We start from the raw sequence: 17,068 nt of genomic DNA on the forward strand, positions 1-17,068 counted from the left end.
ACTGGCTGGCAAAGCTTACAATATTTGCAATTTGGCCCATTATGGAAAAAACTTTTCTGAACCTTGTTGTTCAATACGGTAGCCACTAGAAGTATACTGTTAAATATCTGGTTGAGCACTTGAAACATGGCTAGTTTTGGATTGAGTGGCATTATAGTTGTAAAGTACACATCAGCTTTCAGAGACTCACTTGCACCTCTTTCTTTTTACTTTTTAATGTGGCTCTTAGAAAATTTATAATTACACGTGATTTCACATTATATTTCCATTGGACAGCACTGATCTAGAATATAACTAGTAGCCTAGAAAGTAAGTAGGTAAAAGCTGCCCTTAGGTGAAAACTTATTAAATACAATATTGTAAAGCAGGGAGAACTAGGCATTTGACCCAGATTCAAGTTCCAGAAAACTCAAGTCTTCATAGCTGTTTCCTTTACCTGAAATAATCTTTCTAGCATTTGTTCACCATAATTTTTCTTTATCATTTGAGACTCAGCTCAAATATTGACTTCCTCTGCAAAAGCTCTGTCCACCCCTCATTCTCCCACAGCCCTTCTATGTATTGTAATTTTCTATGTTTGCATTTGCCTCCTGAAATCCTAAAGGCAGGGTTTCGAATATGTACTTAGTGCCAAGCATGAATTGCATCCTCTATGAGTTTTTATTTCATGAATGAATATACAAATTAAATGAATAAATGAGCTACCAATTTAACAAGATTGATGGTTTGTCTTTTCTTCTGGATGGCTTTAGCAGTATTGGTACAGTAATTAATAGTAAAGGATTGTTGCAGGGAGCAGATCTGGTGAAAAGCAATTAGAAGCAGCCTTAAGTAGAAAGGCACGATTGCCTGGGGCTGCTTAGTGTAGGTCTACTTGCTTTCCACATTTCAGTTTTTACTAAAAGTTTCACTATAATGCAGTAGTATGATAAATGATTTCTTTTACTTGTCCCAAAGATTATGTCTGCATGTAGTCTGTTTTTTTTTTTAAGGTGGTAAAGCATGTAATGATTTCAGAAAGATCTTCATCTAAACTGGTTAAGATTTTTGATATGTAAAGAAATATTAAACATTCCTGTTAAATGTAATATATTTTAGAAGCGTTAGGGAACATTTATTCACGAAGACAAATACTGCAAGCCTGACTCCTTGGAGTTAGGAAAAAAAATCTTGAGTAGCTTTTCTTGAGGATTTATTGTTGAGTTTTGTTAAGTTTCAGTTGGAAAATAATTGACTCCTAGTGTTGTCAGTTAGTGGTATTAGTAGACCTAGACAGATAATTCAGAAATTGCATGACCTGGCTAATCACTATTTCAGGATTAATGTTTTAAGAATTTAGAAGTCTTGAGTTGACTTATATGGTTGAGTATTTATACATAGTTCTTTAAATCATTTGGATGTTAGCTTTTAGACATTCTTTTGGCTTTTATGACATTTAATTTTTAAATTTTTTGGTAGCAAGAAAGTAAAGAATTTCTTTTGAATATTGTACCAAGAGTTACCTTTAAGGTAAAGGAAAATGAATTGCATTGGCTTTTTAATACATTTTTCTTCCACTTATTTAACTTTAATGTCGTTTTCAATGGGGACTTCAGATACTTTAAGTGTGAAAAAAAACCTTTTTCTCACTTCCCAGTCCCTGCTTCTCAAAACTCATTTGTAATGATGGTTATCATGTTATTTATGGATTGTCAGGTACTTTTTGGAAGTGGTACATCAATATTGAGAATTAATATTTTACAATGTCTTCTTCCCAGTCCCACCATGGTAGTTGAATTAGTTGAAGGAAATAAGCTTCTGTAGTCATTTATTTATGAAATGCATAGCTTATTTATGAAACCATGGTTTGGTCATAGAACTAAATAAAATATTCTTACAATTTATAGAAAAATCAAATGGATATTGGTTTTACCCTTATATTTCTTACCTAATCAGTTACTAATTTGTGAATATCTTAAATTCATCCTCTGCTGTTCATTCTGATTGCCATTGTTTTGATTTAAGACAACATCATTTCTTGTCTGGATTTATTGCATTTCTATCTTATGTAATCCTTTCTACCCTTCAATATAAGACCAGTTATTTTCCTGCTTAAAATTCTTAGTTTCCTCAAAGCCCTTGTTATGATACATAGATTCTTTTTTTTTTTTTTGAGACAGAGTCTCACTCTGTTGCCCGGGCTAGAGTGAGTGCCGTGGCGTCAGCCTAGCTCACAGCAACCTCAAACTCCTGGGCTCAAGCGATCCTCCTGCCTCAGCCTCCCAAGTAGCTGGGACTACAGGCATGCACCACCATGCCCAGCTAATTTTTTCTATATATATTTTTAGTTGTCCATATAATTTCTTTCTATTTTTAGTAGAGATGGGGTCTCGCTCTTGCTCAGGCTGGTCTCGAACTCCTGAGCTCAAACGATCCGCCCACCTCGGCCTCCCAGAGTGCTAGGATTACAGGCGTGAGCCACCGCGCCCGGCCCATAGATTCTTGATGACATGATCTCTGGCCTCCTTCCCAGCCGTAAACTCTGCCACTATTGACAATTGAAGATATTCTACTATTTTCTGGCTTCCATTGATGTTCAATCAGGCATGCAGTATAATTGCAGTAATTTTGTAGGAGATGTTTTCTTTCTGACTGCTTTTAGGAGTTTTTTTATTTTTATTTTTTATTTAAACCACTGTGTCACACAGTTTCACTATGCTATATCTAAGTAGACTTTTATTATCCTGCTTGGAATTCTTTGACATTACTTTATCTAAAAATTGGTGTCTTTCAACAGTTCTGGGAAATTCCCAGCCATAATCACTTCAAATATTGTCCCTCTTTATAGGGCTCTGATTAGATAGATGCCTTTTGGATCTTCTCATTCTCCGTGTCTTTTTTTCTAAGTGACATATTGTGAAAAGATATAAATAGTCTAAATGTCCAATAGAGGATTAAATAAACCGTTTCTCCATAAAAACAGAATAATAGGGCAATAAAAATAATGTAGAAGAATATGTAATGACATGGAAAGATGTTCGCAGTGTATTAAGTGGAAAAAAGCAGGTTACAAAATAGTGTGCATATGAGTCTGGTTTTTTGTTTGAGACAAAGTCTTGCTCTGTTGCCCAGGCTACAGTGCAGTGGTTTCAGCCTAGCTCACAGCAACCTCAAACTCCAGGGCTCAAGTGATCCTCCTGCCTCAGCCTCCCGGGTAGCTGGGACTGCAAGTGCACATCACCACGCCCTACTAATTTTTTCTATTTTTAGTAGAGATGGAGTCTCACTCTTGCTCAGGCTAACCTTGAACTCCTGAGTTCAAACGATTCTCCTACCTCAGCCTCTCAGAGGGCTAGGGTTACAGGCATGAGCCACTGCACCCTGCTATGAGTCTGTTTTCTTTTTAAATAAACATATTTATATTTGCCAAAGGAAAAGGACAAAGGATATTTACTAACATATTAGTGTTAGTTACTTCAACACTAGGATGATGGTTGATTTTTGTTTGACCTTTTTTTGGGAAGTAGCTTGGATTTTTGAATTTTCTGTAAAAGATTACTTTTAAAACTGGGGGGAAGGTGTTATTAAACTTAAATTAGCCCAAATATGCTTCCAGATTTCCTTCTGGCAAAGTATATATTTCTGTTCAGCGTGTTTTTTTCCTGGGAAATTACTTATAAATTTGAGTGCTCTTCAATTTTCCTTTTAGGCACAATAATACATTAGCAGTGGTTAATATTGAAATAAAAATCCTGAAGTTATTACCAAGTAGAATAGATGAGAAAATACAAATTCTCATTTTAAAAATTATGCTGCTAAAATGATACATTACATTATCATAGTTTTTTACAAAGACAAAGTAGGAGTTATTGTCTTCTGTTTCACACTTTTCAGCACTATTCTATTTCATTCATCTATGTAGGTCAGTACATATGATGTTATCCTATATTTCTTCATTCTCATATATAATAGGTAACTTGACATTTCTATTAAAAAGGTAAAATAAGGACATTTAGTATCAGATTATAAAATTTCTTTTCTGGAAGACATAGTATTTGAAGATGTGCTTTGGAAAAAAAATGAAAGGGGTACCATTTCAAGATGACTGTCTTTATTCAACTTAAACAGTTTCCAGCAGGACTCTGTAACTCAAAGACAAATGTAATCTTAATAAGAATTCCCAATAACTAAGACTGTTTTAGCAAGCAAAATGAACAATGTAAGCACTGTCAGTGGACACTGAGTTTAATAGGGTGAACATTTATTTTTGCATTAACTTTCTCAGTTATATTAAATGTTGCTTAAGTGATAATGTTTTGCCAAAGAAAAACTTTAGAAAATTTTAATACATGGAAAGGTAAAATCTAGTTAGGTTATTATGCAAAATACTATGCTTGAAGATAAACTCATTTATGGATAATGGCAAATTGTAGTCAAAATTAACTCTAGTATATTTTATTAAAAGGGCAGATATTTATTAATCCACCTGCTTACCTCAATTATAATATTAGGTCATTAAATATGAAATATCTGATTTTGAATCAAAAGTTTACTTTATTATATCTCAAGCAAGAAGCAGTACAATTAATTTAAGTATGTGCCCAATGTATCTACACAGTTTTGCCATCTTAATTAACAGTAGTTTAGGCCAGCAGCAAAGAAGCCTGGAGAATGAGTGGCACTGAAAACTCAAAAAGCTTTTCCCACAGCTTGTTGAGAATTTTGAATATTGTTCTTTGCAGGAAGTGGTCCAAAGCCTGGAAGAAGTGGTGGTCGGTCGGTGCAAGGTCTGGTGAATATGGTGGATGACAGAGAGTTTCCAAGTCTAGCCTCTGTAGTTTGAACATCCTTGTTTGTGCGACATGTGGTCGAGTGTTGTCTTGCAAGAGGATTTTCCTGTCTCCATTAACCAATCTTGGCTGCTCAATTGCAACCATCCTCATCATTTTGTTCAATTAGTTGCAGTAGACATCACTGTAATGGATTGACCAGGTTTCATGAAGCTGTAGTGGATAATACCAGCGCTGGACCACCAAACAGACACCATTAGGGTTTTTTTTGATGAATATTCAGTTTTGGACTGGGTTTCAGCAGTTCATCTTTATCCAACTATTGTCCCAAATGCTTGCAATTGTCAAAAAGAATCCATTTTCCATCACATGTAACAATACAATGTAGAAATGGTTCCCTTTTATGTTGTGACAGTAAAGAAAGGCAAGCTTTGAGATGATTTCTCTTCTGATGTTCATTTAATTCATGCGGAACCCATCTATCCAGCTTCTTTATTACCTTGCTGATTTGTTTCAAATGGTCCAATATTGTTGGAATAGTAATGTCAAATCTTGCTGCTAATTCACGCATAGGTTGAAATGGATTCGCTTCCACTACAGCTTTCAGCTCATCATTATCCACCTTGGTGTCAGGTTACCCACCTGGCTCATTTTCAAGATTAAAATCACCAGAATGGAACTTCTCAAACCATCGATGCACTGTGTGTTCATTAGCCACATCCTTCCCAAACACTTCGTTGATATTTTGAGCTGTCTGTGCTGCATTGGTTCCACGATGGAGCTTATATTAAAAAATAACACGAATTTTTGACTTACCCATGGTTTCACAAAATTTGCTCTAAAAAAAGTTTTGAAAGATAATCACAAGCCAAATCATGCATTTGAAAGACTGAAAATGTACCTTCACAATAAAAATAAAACAAGAAGTGTCAAAGTGAAATGTCAGAGATATCAACTGTCAAACTTAGTACTTAAGGAAATCAGACATTTCATACTTAATGACCTAATAGTACCATGATTCAGTGTGAAAATAAGAAACTGTCTACAAACTTGTGACGATAATGAAGCACAATATGCAGTGTATACAGGAGTTATACACAGCAACAAATTCTCATAAAAATACTTTTAATACCTTTAAAATGTGATTTTTTTCTTTAAAAATTTCCAAGCAGCTACATTGCTGTAATTTTAATATACAGAAAAGAATCTTTCAGAACAGAGAAATTAAAATGAAATGAATTTTAGAATATGTTCACCACCACTCCCAAAAACTCCTGTACCCATTAGCCGTTACTCACTTTGTGCCACACCCCCTTTAACCCCTCTTTCCCTTAAGCCCCCTTCTCCCTAACCCACCTTAACCCCAGTCTCTAGGCAACCACCAGCTTTCTCTCTCTGTAGAGTTATCTATTCTAGATATTTCATGTTAATGGCATCATATAATATATAGTCTTTTGTGACCAACTTTTCACTTAGCAAAATGTTTGTTTTGTGCATATGATAGCATGTATCATTGTTCTTTCCTTTTATTGTTGAGTAATATTCCATTATGGATATCCATTAAATCCATTATATGGATTATTATATTCATTATATGGATAGGCTGCATTTTATTAATCTATCAGTTGACAGATATTTGAGTTGTTTCCACTTTGTTATTATGAATAATGCTGCTATAAATATTCATGTACAAGTTTTGGGGGTGGGGATGTTTTTTTCTCTTGTGTATATATTAATAGCTAGGAGTGGATTTACTGGGTCCAAAGGTAGCTCTGTGTTTAATCTTTTGCGGAACTTCCAGACTGTTTTTCAAAGCACTGAACCATTTTATATTCCCACCAGCAATGTTGGATGGTTTAAATTTTTCCACATTCAGACCAACATTTGTTGTTGTCTTTTTGATTATAGATATCCTAGTGGGTATGAAGTGATATCTTGTGGTTTTGATTTGCATTTAACTGATGCCCAGTGTTGAGCATTTTTTTATGTCGTTATTGGGCATTTTATGTCTTCTTTAAAGAAATACCTGTTCAGACACTTTGCTTGTGTTTTATTTGGACTATTTGTCTTTTTATTGTTGAATTGTAAGAGTTCTTTATATATTCTAGTTACAAGTCCCTAATCAGATTTGCAGATGTTTTTTTCCCATTCTGTGGGTTGTAGTTTTTCCTTTTTTTTAAATTCAGTCTTTGTAGAGACTGTCAAAAATTGCCAATGCCTACTATATTGCAAATCGTCACGGCAGGGTATTGGGAAAAGTTTTCCGTTAGCAATAATCACACCCTGTGTAAACCTAATTGACTATGATTCTGCCACTGTGCAAAGCTTTTTTTTTTTTTTACTTTCTTGGTGGTGGTGTCCTTTGCAGCACAAAAGTGACTTTTAAATATTGATGAAATTCCAATTTATCTATTTTTTTTTCTATTGTTGCTTTTGTTGTTTCATCAAAGAAGCTATTACCTAGTCTAAGGCCATTAAGATTTATACCTCTGTTTTCTTCTATAAAATTTATATTTTTAGGTATTTGATCCATTTTGAGTTACTAATAGTTTCTGTATATGGTATGAATTCAGGACCCATCTTCATTCTTTTGCATGTTGCTAACCAGTTGTCCCAGACCATTTGTTGAAAAGACTTTGTTCAATCAGTTATCTTGGCACCCTTGTTGAAAATCAATTGATTATAAATGTGAGTGTTTATTTCTGGACTTTCAATTCTTTTCCATTGATCATCTGTTTTCCATTTTTAAAATTGGAAAGTGTGAGTCTTCGACTCTGTTTTCAAGACTTTTCTTGCTATTTTGTGGCCCTTAAATTTCCATATGAATTTTAGGATCAGCTTGTCAATTTCTGCAAAGAAGCCAGCTGAAATTTTGATGAGGATTGCTTTGAATCTATAGATAAATTGGGGAGTATTGCCATCTTAATATTCAGTCTTCTCATGAATGATTATGAAATATTTCCATTTATTTAGTTCTTCCATTTTCTTCATGGCATCTTTTTTGCTTTAGATATTATAAAGTTGATGGTTCATCCTTTGCAGTCTTAATGGTTGAGTTATGTGGGGCATTTTTCATTATTCTTGGCACATTGGCAAACATCTTGTTCTGAGACTTTCTTTTGATCCGTTATATCTTCATGATCATTAATGTTCATGCTAAGACTATATAGCGTAATGACTCCCTCCAATAGAGTCTGCAGAAATTCTAGGTCAGAAACATCTGTTATGGAACTGTCACCGTCCTCTTTCAGTGCAGCCCTGGTTGGCACCTATCTCCACTTGGCTGTTTGGTTGGACGACTTCTATGTCTTTTAACTTCTCTGATATTTTCTATTACTATTTCTCTGGGTTATCTTCTGGCTAATTTCTTTTGATCTATAGTCCCATTTACTAGTACTCTCTTCATACATGTTTAATCTCCTGTTTAATTTATCCGTTGAGTTTGAAATTTCAGTTTTTCATTTTGAAATCTATTTGGTTCTTTTTCTTATCTACATGGTTATTTAGTTTATTATTCCTTATGTTTCAGGTTTCACTTTTATTTTCTTTAACATGTTAAACATTCTTTTTTAGCCCATAGCTGACGTTTATGTGGTGATGTCCTGTTAGACTTCCCATTTTGGGCAGGCCCTAGACTTTATCATTCTGTAAAGTACTGTACACTGTGTATTGTTCTGTAAAAACACTATACTCTGTGTTGCTGCCTGTGTAGAAAGTTAAGGTTTCTAGAGTTTGACAAGAACATTTACATTTATCACATATCCCCTAGAGTTCTAATTTCTTTCTTTCTTTCTTTTTTTTTTGTCTCTGTAGATTTGTACCAGCTTGACAATAAGTTTTAAGTGTTTTAGTTTTAATATTTTATCCAGCATCTTAATAGTCTCCATTGCAGAATCTAGTCAGGAAATCTAATTTCCCATACTATCAGAATTGGATCTGCAGCATTGCATGATTAACGTAGTTGTAATTACTGTGTGTACATTTAGTATTTTTATTTATGAATTTCCATCTATTTATGTTCTATTTCCTTCTGTTATACTGCCCATGCTTCATTTAAGAGCTGTATCGTGTTTTGTGGTTGTACCATAGTTTACACAATCATCTTTGTATTTGCTTGTTTTTCAACTTCATGATTTAAATAGTCCATCAACTTAAAAGTCATGTTTTTTCCTTCCCTTAGGTCGGATTGACATAAAACGGTTGATAGCAAAGAAGATGCAGTTGACAGCAGAGGCAGAGGCAAGTAACTCCCCCTTCCAGAAACAAAAGTGTAGAGTTTTAGATAGTTTTGTTCAGTAACATTTTTAATGCTAGATTGCTTAGAGCATTATTTAAACAATTCATCAGTTGACATTATCCTATTGTGGAACGGGAAAATAAGATCTGCCACCTTGTCATCCTGTATAAGAACCCGCATTGCCTTTTTCTTTCTTATTCCATCCATCATTGTCATTTTCTGGCTTTACCAGCAAATCTTGGCTTTAGTGAACCATGTTAATAGTTGATATAGTTGAATATCTACATGAGTGCTTTATGAAAATATCTCTTATGGCTCATAATAAATATTGAATGTGAATCTAAGTAGATTCCCTATCAGGGAAGCAAATAACAATTCAGAGAACAATGTAGAGTCATTTCTAGTGGGGAGAAATGGTTTTTACAAAATTAGAATTCTGCTGTACCCTCAGGAAATTATGGAGAACAAACACACTTTTTTTTTTTTTTAAAGAGATGAGATCTTACTCTGTTGCCCAGGCTGGTCTCGAACTGCTGGGCTCATGATCCTCCCATCTCAACTCCTGAGTAAGTGGAACTACAGGCCACTGTGCCCAGCTCAAAGAATACCTTTTAAACATAATCCAATACTGTGTGTGACTGAGTTGTAAGTTGACTTCAAATCCAAGGCAAACTCCCATTTTCCAATGAGATTACTTCCAAAATTTACTGGACAACTTGAATATATAAACATCCAATGATGTAGATGAAATAGCCCTGTTTTATTTGCTAATTTAGTTATATGTATATGTGCATATACACATGCATTTATAGAATAATTTAAATTTAGAAATTTTAAATTTAGAAATTTTAAATTTAGAAATAATATATGCCAGTTTATTTACATTCACTTTGCTATCAGTGCTTTGTTATTATCAGAGCTAGTTTTTCAGTTTTCATCCAAGGCCAAGGGCATATCGTTGTTACTTTCATCTAATTTGTTGGAAATACAGTACTATTTGAGTCCAGAGATCATGCTGTCACTAAAAAATATTTTACATGAACGTATTTGCTTAACATTAAGAGACCCCCCCCCACCGCCAATCATCCTATAGGTATATTTGTGATGTCTACAATGTAACCTCTTATTATATTGCTTTATAAAGTGGTGGTATTCAAAAGGTGTATTTACTATACTTGAAACTGTGAGTATAGGCTCCTAGTTAATAGGGTGTTAAATTTTATGTGTCTCTCATTTCTGATTCCATTAGGTTACCTGCATAAGCCTCCAAAACTACAATGATCAAGGTTGTTTCTGGTGAATGTCTTTTCTAATTAGTACTTTTTTGCTCCATTGTAAGGGACTGTTTACAGGCTTGATTATTAGTTAACTTCAATGTATCCGAGTGCTAATAATTTTGGCCAAGAAAAGAAAGCTATTTAATATATAGGCATGCACTATGTAAGGGCTCATTCTTGCAAACTTAGTGATTAAAATAAAGAATTTCTGTTTTTATGATTTACTAGACTGTTTCTGACCTGTCTTATTCCTCTAGACAGGCAGAACATCTAGGTTTGTCTTTCATTCTTTTTTCAATTTTCCTCTGTCCTCTTTCGTTCTTTCTCTCCTTTCTAGCAAGAACACAAAGCCTTATTGTGCTCCATTTGTGAGGGAAAGTTTCACAAAGGTGAAAGGTCAGTCTGTTTCTGCTGTCATTGCTCTGTATTTAAAAAATCTAAAGTGGAAGAGGCAACCTTTTTTCATACGGAATCACAAACCCAAAGGGGATGGAATGTGGAGTGGGAAGGAGAAATGTGTGGGAGAAGTAAAAGGGTTGGCAGGAAGGGAGGGATGGGGGAATGTTTAGAGTATCTTATCTAAGTTAAAACTTTTTAAAAAAGAATATTCTACTTACCTGCTTTATATATTAATAAAATTATTAAATTCTTTAGCTTGATCAGTTAGGATTAGAAGGAGAAAGAAATGAATGACATTGAGGGAAAAGAAGCCAATGGAAAGGTGTATATTGCTAGTATTGCTAGTAATATTGGTAGTATTATTTATTATGTGTATTGCACCAACTTGTGCAAAACTTGTTCCCTGCTATTAAGGGAGGGAGTGGCCTGAACAAGGTATCAAGGTAGAAAACGTGTGTTGTATGTGTCTTGGAAATAGCGTTTGATGGGTGTATGGGCCCCTGCTGGGGCACAATGGAAAGAAAAATACAGTTGGAAAGTTGGAGCTAGATTGTAAAGCATTTTTTCTCTATCTTTATGCCCTTGTTCATGTAGCTCTTCCTACCTAAAATTTCCTTTAACTTCGTGCCTTCACCGATCACAATACTGTATATCCTTCAATTTCTAGCTCAAATACTGCTACTTCTATAGTTTTCTGAACACCCCACTTTGAAATGTCCTCCCTGCTCAAGACTCCTAAGTACTTATTCTATACCCTGAATATACACCCTATATTATATTAATAAGTGCTTTGTTCTGAATGAATCACCAGATATCATTTGGTGAACTTTAAGTGATTAGATGTAAAAGTGTTTTTATTTTTTTATAAATATGGTCTCTCTGTGCTGCCCAGGCTTCTCTTCAACTCTTGGCTTCAAGCAATCCTCCCATCTCAGCCCCCCAAGTAGCTGGGATTTTAGGTGTGAGCCACTGTGCCCGGCTCCAGAAGTGTTTTAATTGCCAATTATTTGGTGTTCAATGAGATTGAATATTTTACCCTTCTTACTTGGAATGTTTTTGAGTGAGATGTATTAGGACTACTATTCTGATGTCAAAGTTCAGGATGATGTATAAAGAGAATCTGGAGACAATGAGACAAGATAGGGAGCTATTGTAATATTTTAGGATTCTAGACTGAGTAAACAGATGAGCAGTTAGCAGAAGGGAACTACATTGGGAAGTCCTATTATGGGCTAAGCTTTATACTAGGTGCTTTATTTATTCATTTATTTTTAATTTTTTAATTTTTTTAGACATAGTCCTGAATCCAGATATATTATACCAATACTTGTTGTCATTGGTCAGTCTTCCCCTGATCTTTTTTTTTCTTTATTCAGTCCCCATAGGGACTATCAAAAATTGCCATTGCCAACTATATTGCAAGTCGTCATGGCCGATATTGGGAAAAGTTTTCAATTAGCACTGATCACGCCTCAGATAAACCTCATTGGCTACAATACTGTCACTGTGCAAAGCTATTCTTCCTTTGATCTTTAAAGTGAGAGCAGTAGACTAGCTATCTCCAAGATCGCCTGTAGCTCCAATGGATTATATCATAATTGTGTAGCTAACTAAAGCTTTCACTCAGAATTCACTGTTTCTTATTGTACAGGGAATAGGTAGTTTATAAATCTTATTGGGCAACTCTTTCAGCTCTATAGAGTTGTCAGATACAATACAGTAAATATGTCATAGTTGAATTTGAATTCCAGGTAAACAATGAATACTTTTTTCGTCATCTGCAATATTTGAAATAGTCTAAAAAAGTCATTTGCTGTTTATCTGAAATTCCGTTTAACTGGGTGTCCTGTATTTTTTATTTGCTAAATCTGGTGACTTACAACAAACTCTATGAAAAGTTAGTTATGTAGATAGAGGAACTCAGATTAAGGAAAGGTGTGAAGAAGATTGTCAGATACTGAGCAAGCTTTTTAGTCTAAAGGGAATGAGAGTAAGGGAGGTGATGACATTGCTAGCTTGAAATTAGTGGTTTGAATTGACTGAATCTCTTAAAGTTACTTCCAGGTCTAAAATGCTTGTTATGAAAAAGTTTTAAGAACTTTTTATCTAGTGTTAATGAAGTCGTATAAAATTGTGTAACCCTGAGTTGTGACCTTTTGAAATCATTAGAATTATGTTGTAACAAGACTTAAAAGATCTTTGAACAGTCCAAGGGAGATTCCAATGATTACGTCCCAGCCAACTTACATTAATAAATTAGCTTTGTTTTAACATTGTGTTAAACTATTTCTTTTGGTTGCAAATAACAGAAACCTACCTTGGCATACTTAAGCATAAAAGAAAATGTATTTGAAAGATATTGTGTATCTCATAGAATCCTAGGAAAAGTTGAACACTCAAAATCTGAAAAGAGTAAGGATTTTAGTAGGGAGAGTAATTTAGATATTCTGGATATTTAAATTAATGAGGCTTCCGATTTCTCTCTTTCAAAGCTCAGCACTTCAGATTTATGGGAGAGAGAATTGAATTTTGGCCAGAAGAGTAAAGGCATATAGTACAGCCCTGGTCTGGACACTGGATGCCAATTCTTACCTCTAAGGACAGTTGCAGAGAAAAGTGAATCTGTTGAGAAGGCCAAAGGGAGTGTCTTTACTATTGATATTTGTAGAACTCCTATTAATGTACACAATTCTATAGAGGCAATGTTAAGTCTAATGTGAAAATTGAAGGGATGAAAAAATGGCTTCCCAGCCTGAGCAAGAGCGAGACCCCTCTCTACTTAAAAAAGAAACAAACAACAACAAAAAAAAACCCAGAAAAAATCAACTGGGCGTGGTGGCACATGTCTGTGGTACCAGCTTCTTGGGAGGCTTAGGCAGGAGGATTGCTTGAGCCCAGCAGTTTGAGGTTGCTGTGAGCTATGGTGATGCCACTGCACTCTAGCCAGGGTGACAGAGTAAGACTCTGTCTCAAAAAGAAAGAAAAGGCTTCCCATTTCTACTTAAAAATACATAGTTGTTGCAACATTCTGTTCGCAATTTATGTAGCATTTCAAGTATTGTTTTTTCATATCAGTACCTTATGCTTTTGCCCAGCCAATATATGATCAAACTAAAATGAATAAGAGTCAGATGGATGAGGGTTTCTCTTCATGTTTTGTCATTCGTTCATATAACTCCTTCTGAAGTTTTTGGATAGTGCTGATCTACTGATTTATTGGCAAGGTGCTAGAGAGGCAAGTCTAAGTATTTTCTGCCCAGAAATTCTTTAATTATTATATAAGTTAAGATCAGGTTTTGCTATAATGGTAAGCATAAAAATAATAGTGGCTTACACAAGATAGAAGTATACTTCCTTCTCAAGCCAGTGATCCAGAGGTAGGAAGTTCAGAGCTGGTCTAGTTGCTCCATGGTCCTCAGGGACCCTGGTTCCTTCCAGCTCCCGGCCTTACCATTCACAGGCTGTGATCCCCTGTCTCATTGTCCACATGGCTCCACCCATTCCATCTGAGTTCCAAGTAGCAGAATTGAGGTAGGGAAAGAAGGTGGGGCAAGGAACAAGTACCAGCTGTCTTTTAAGAAGTTTTATGGAGATTTTGAAACACCATTCCCCCTGTATATCTCATGGGCACCTTGGGTGCAAAAAAAGACTGAAGAATTTATTCATTCTAGGTAGTCACATGCCCAGATGTCAGGGATTCCAGTATTAAGGGAGGGGTAGGCAATGGTAATGTTGACAAATAGCAGTCTCTGTGATAGTTGCCCACTTTACTTTGTTGCGCTTGATCTTCTGGTCAAATTTTACCTTTTTTTTTTTTTTTTGGCTATGCAAATGTAAATATATTGTTTCTGTCTTTTCTCATTTAAATGCATAGATGAGTCTGTAGTCTACTTTGAAGAATTTTGGGAAAATCAGTTTATTGTTCTTTATGATTTTATCACTTACAAAAGGTAGAAAGGTACCTGCCCTATTGCCCTCTTAGGAATGTTTTTATTAGTTCAGTTTCATGAATACCTACTTGGTTCCTTTGTAAGGCACTATGTTAGGTGCTAGGATTTTAAAGTGTTTTTTGTCTTCATGCTAGTTGAAAACACTGTATATAAAATGGATGAGCAAGAGAAACAGTGACTACATTAAATACCTTAAAAATGTGTTTTGAAAGTTGTTAAAGTGGTATCAGTGTAAGTTTATATTTGTGATAAGGAATTAACATAAATTTAGAGCTGTTGAAGACTTCACAGGTGATAGTTGCTCTATATTATAGTTAATGAGAATCTACCACCTCAAAACTAGTCAACTGGTAATAATCTGCATATCATTAAGAAACACTTTTTTCAAATATTTAATATCTTCGAAGTTGGGGTATATATTATACACTACGATAAATCACTGTGCTATGTAATGTAATTCGGTTGGCAGCCTTTTTTTTTCTTAATGCCACACAAATATCAGTGGCATCTTAGATAAAATACATTCTTTTAAAAAAATATGCCAAAGATTGGTTAAGATTTTATTTTAGTGTTGTGCTGTCACATAGGATTACTTTAAGAACAGGAGGGATCTATTTTCTTACATAAAGTATTTTTTTGTGATTATAGAAGCAATATTGGCTCAGTGTAGAAAATTGATAAGAGAAAAAGCATAAAAAGGAAATAGTCACCACCCATATGTCCACCAGCTAGAGATAACATTTTGGTTTATTTTCTCCCAATAATTTGTTTTCCTTTTTCCATCATACATACAGATTCATGTAAACACATGCAGGCCCCGGCATGCGTAGGTACTTTCAACAAAATCAGCAACAATTTACATGTTCAGTTTGTATATTTTTCTTAACATTATTTTGTATTTTTATGTTATGTAATCTTTGAAAATATGATTTTTTTAAAAAAATGACTTATTTATAGTCACTTGAATGGATATATCATCAGTTAATTACTAGGAATGTATTTTTACCACTTTTCTGGTGTGGTGTTTTTTGTTTGTTTGTTTTTGTTTTTTCTTACATTTTAACAATGGCTAGTAAAGAAGTAAAGAGGTAGGTGAAGATGAGAAAAGTAAGATATACCATTTGGAAGATAAAGTTGAGGGAGCTACCTAAGTGGAAGATTAAGATAGATAGTTGTGTTTTGGCTCAGTTTAGACTGATAAAAATGTGATATCTTATTAAGAATAATGGGGTGACAGCCCAGGATAAATTTTATTTTTATTTTTATTTATTTATTTACTTTTTGGGGAACAGTGTCTTGTTCTATTGCCTGGGCTCGAGTACAGTTGGGTCATCATAGCTCCCTGCAACCTCAAACTCTTGAACTCGAGTGATCCTTCTGTCATAGCCTCCAGAGTACTGGGACTACAGGTGCACACCACCACACCCAGCTAATTTTTAAATTTTTTATAGAGATGAAGTCTTACTGTGTTGCTCAGGCTGGTCTTAAACTCCTGGGCTCAAGCAATACTTCTGCCTTGGTCTCTCGAAGTGCTAGGATTTGCTAGGATTATAGGTGTGAGCCACCAAGCCTTGCCATGAATTTTATTTTAAATAAAAAGGGATTATAATTCAGAGATTTCATTTCATTGCTGGTTTATCTTAAGCCTTTGGCCTCTCCATATCAAGGGTTATTTCCAAACAAATTTAAAAAAATATGGATGAGATATTTATTACAATGCACTATTTAGATCTGTAAACCTATAATACATTGATAGCTTCTAGCAAAATTGTTTGCAAGTAGAGCAAAGCTAAACATGGCCTTACTTTTTTTAGATTATCAATTATTATCATGCTACACATGTATCATTGACTTTTTAAAAGGTTTTTCTTATTTGGCTTATGGTGCTAATCATATAGAAATATTTCTGATAGCAGTGGAAAGCAATATAGTATTACTATAAGGTTATTAAGTATGAAATGTTCGATTTCCTTAATTACTAAGTTTGACAGTTGATATCTTTGACATTTCACTTTGACACTTGTTTTATTTTTATTGTGAAGGTACATTCTCAATCCTTCAAACACAGGTTTTGGCTTGTGATTATCTTTCAAACTTTTTTTTTTTTTTTAGAGCAATTTTTGTGAAACCATGGATAAGTCAAAAATTAGTGTTATTTTCAAATATGAGTTCCATCATGGAACCAGTGCAGCACAGACAACTCAAAATATCAACAAAGAGTTTGGGAAGGATGTGGCTAATGAACGCACAGTATGTGGATGGATAGTTTGAGAAGTTCCGTTCTGGTGATTTTAATAGTGCAAATGAGCCACGTGGGTGACCTAAGATCAAGGTAGATAATGATGAGCTGAAAGCTGTAGTGGAAGTGAATCCATCTCAACTTACGCGTGAATTAGCAGCAAGGTTTGACGTCACTATTCCAACAATATTGGACCA

At 34.6% G+C, this 17,068-nt stretch overlaps 1 protein-coding gene and 2 non-coding genes across 3 annotated transcripts in view; 1 reads left to right on the forward strand and 2 right to left on the reverse strand.

Annotated features, from left to right (window-relative positions):
• The window catches only part of SOAT1 (sterol O-acyltransferase 1), a 72,931-nt gene that overhangs the window by 32,653 nt on the left and 23,210 nt on the right, over window positions 1-17,068 (forward strand). The window contains exon 3 of the mRNA XM_069478397.1: window positions 8,950-9,008. Coding sequence (XP_069334498.1) covers window positions 8,950-9,008 — 59 coding nt within the window. The remainder of the gene's footprint in view (window positions 1-8,949; window positions 9,009-17,068) is intronic.
• On the reverse strand, window positions 6,956-7,096 carry LOC138390983 (U4 spliceosomal RNA). The gene has a single exon (XR_011234633.1). It is a non-coding gene; the product is annotated as a U4 spliceosomal RNA (small nuclear RNA).
• Window positions 12,059-12,198, reverse strand: LOC138390973 (U4 spliceosomal RNA). The gene has a single exon (XR_011234625.1). It is a non-coding gene; the product is annotated as a U4 spliceosomal RNA (small nuclear RNA).

Source organism: Eulemur rufifrons, chromosome 8 (genome assembly GCF_041146395.1).
Source record: "Eulemur rufifrons isolate Redbay chromosome 8, OSU_ERuf_1, whole genome shotgun sequence".
NCBI classification, from domain to species: domain Eukaryota; kingdom Metazoa; phylum Chordata; class Mammalia; order Primates; family Lemuridae; genus Eulemur; species Eulemur rufifrons.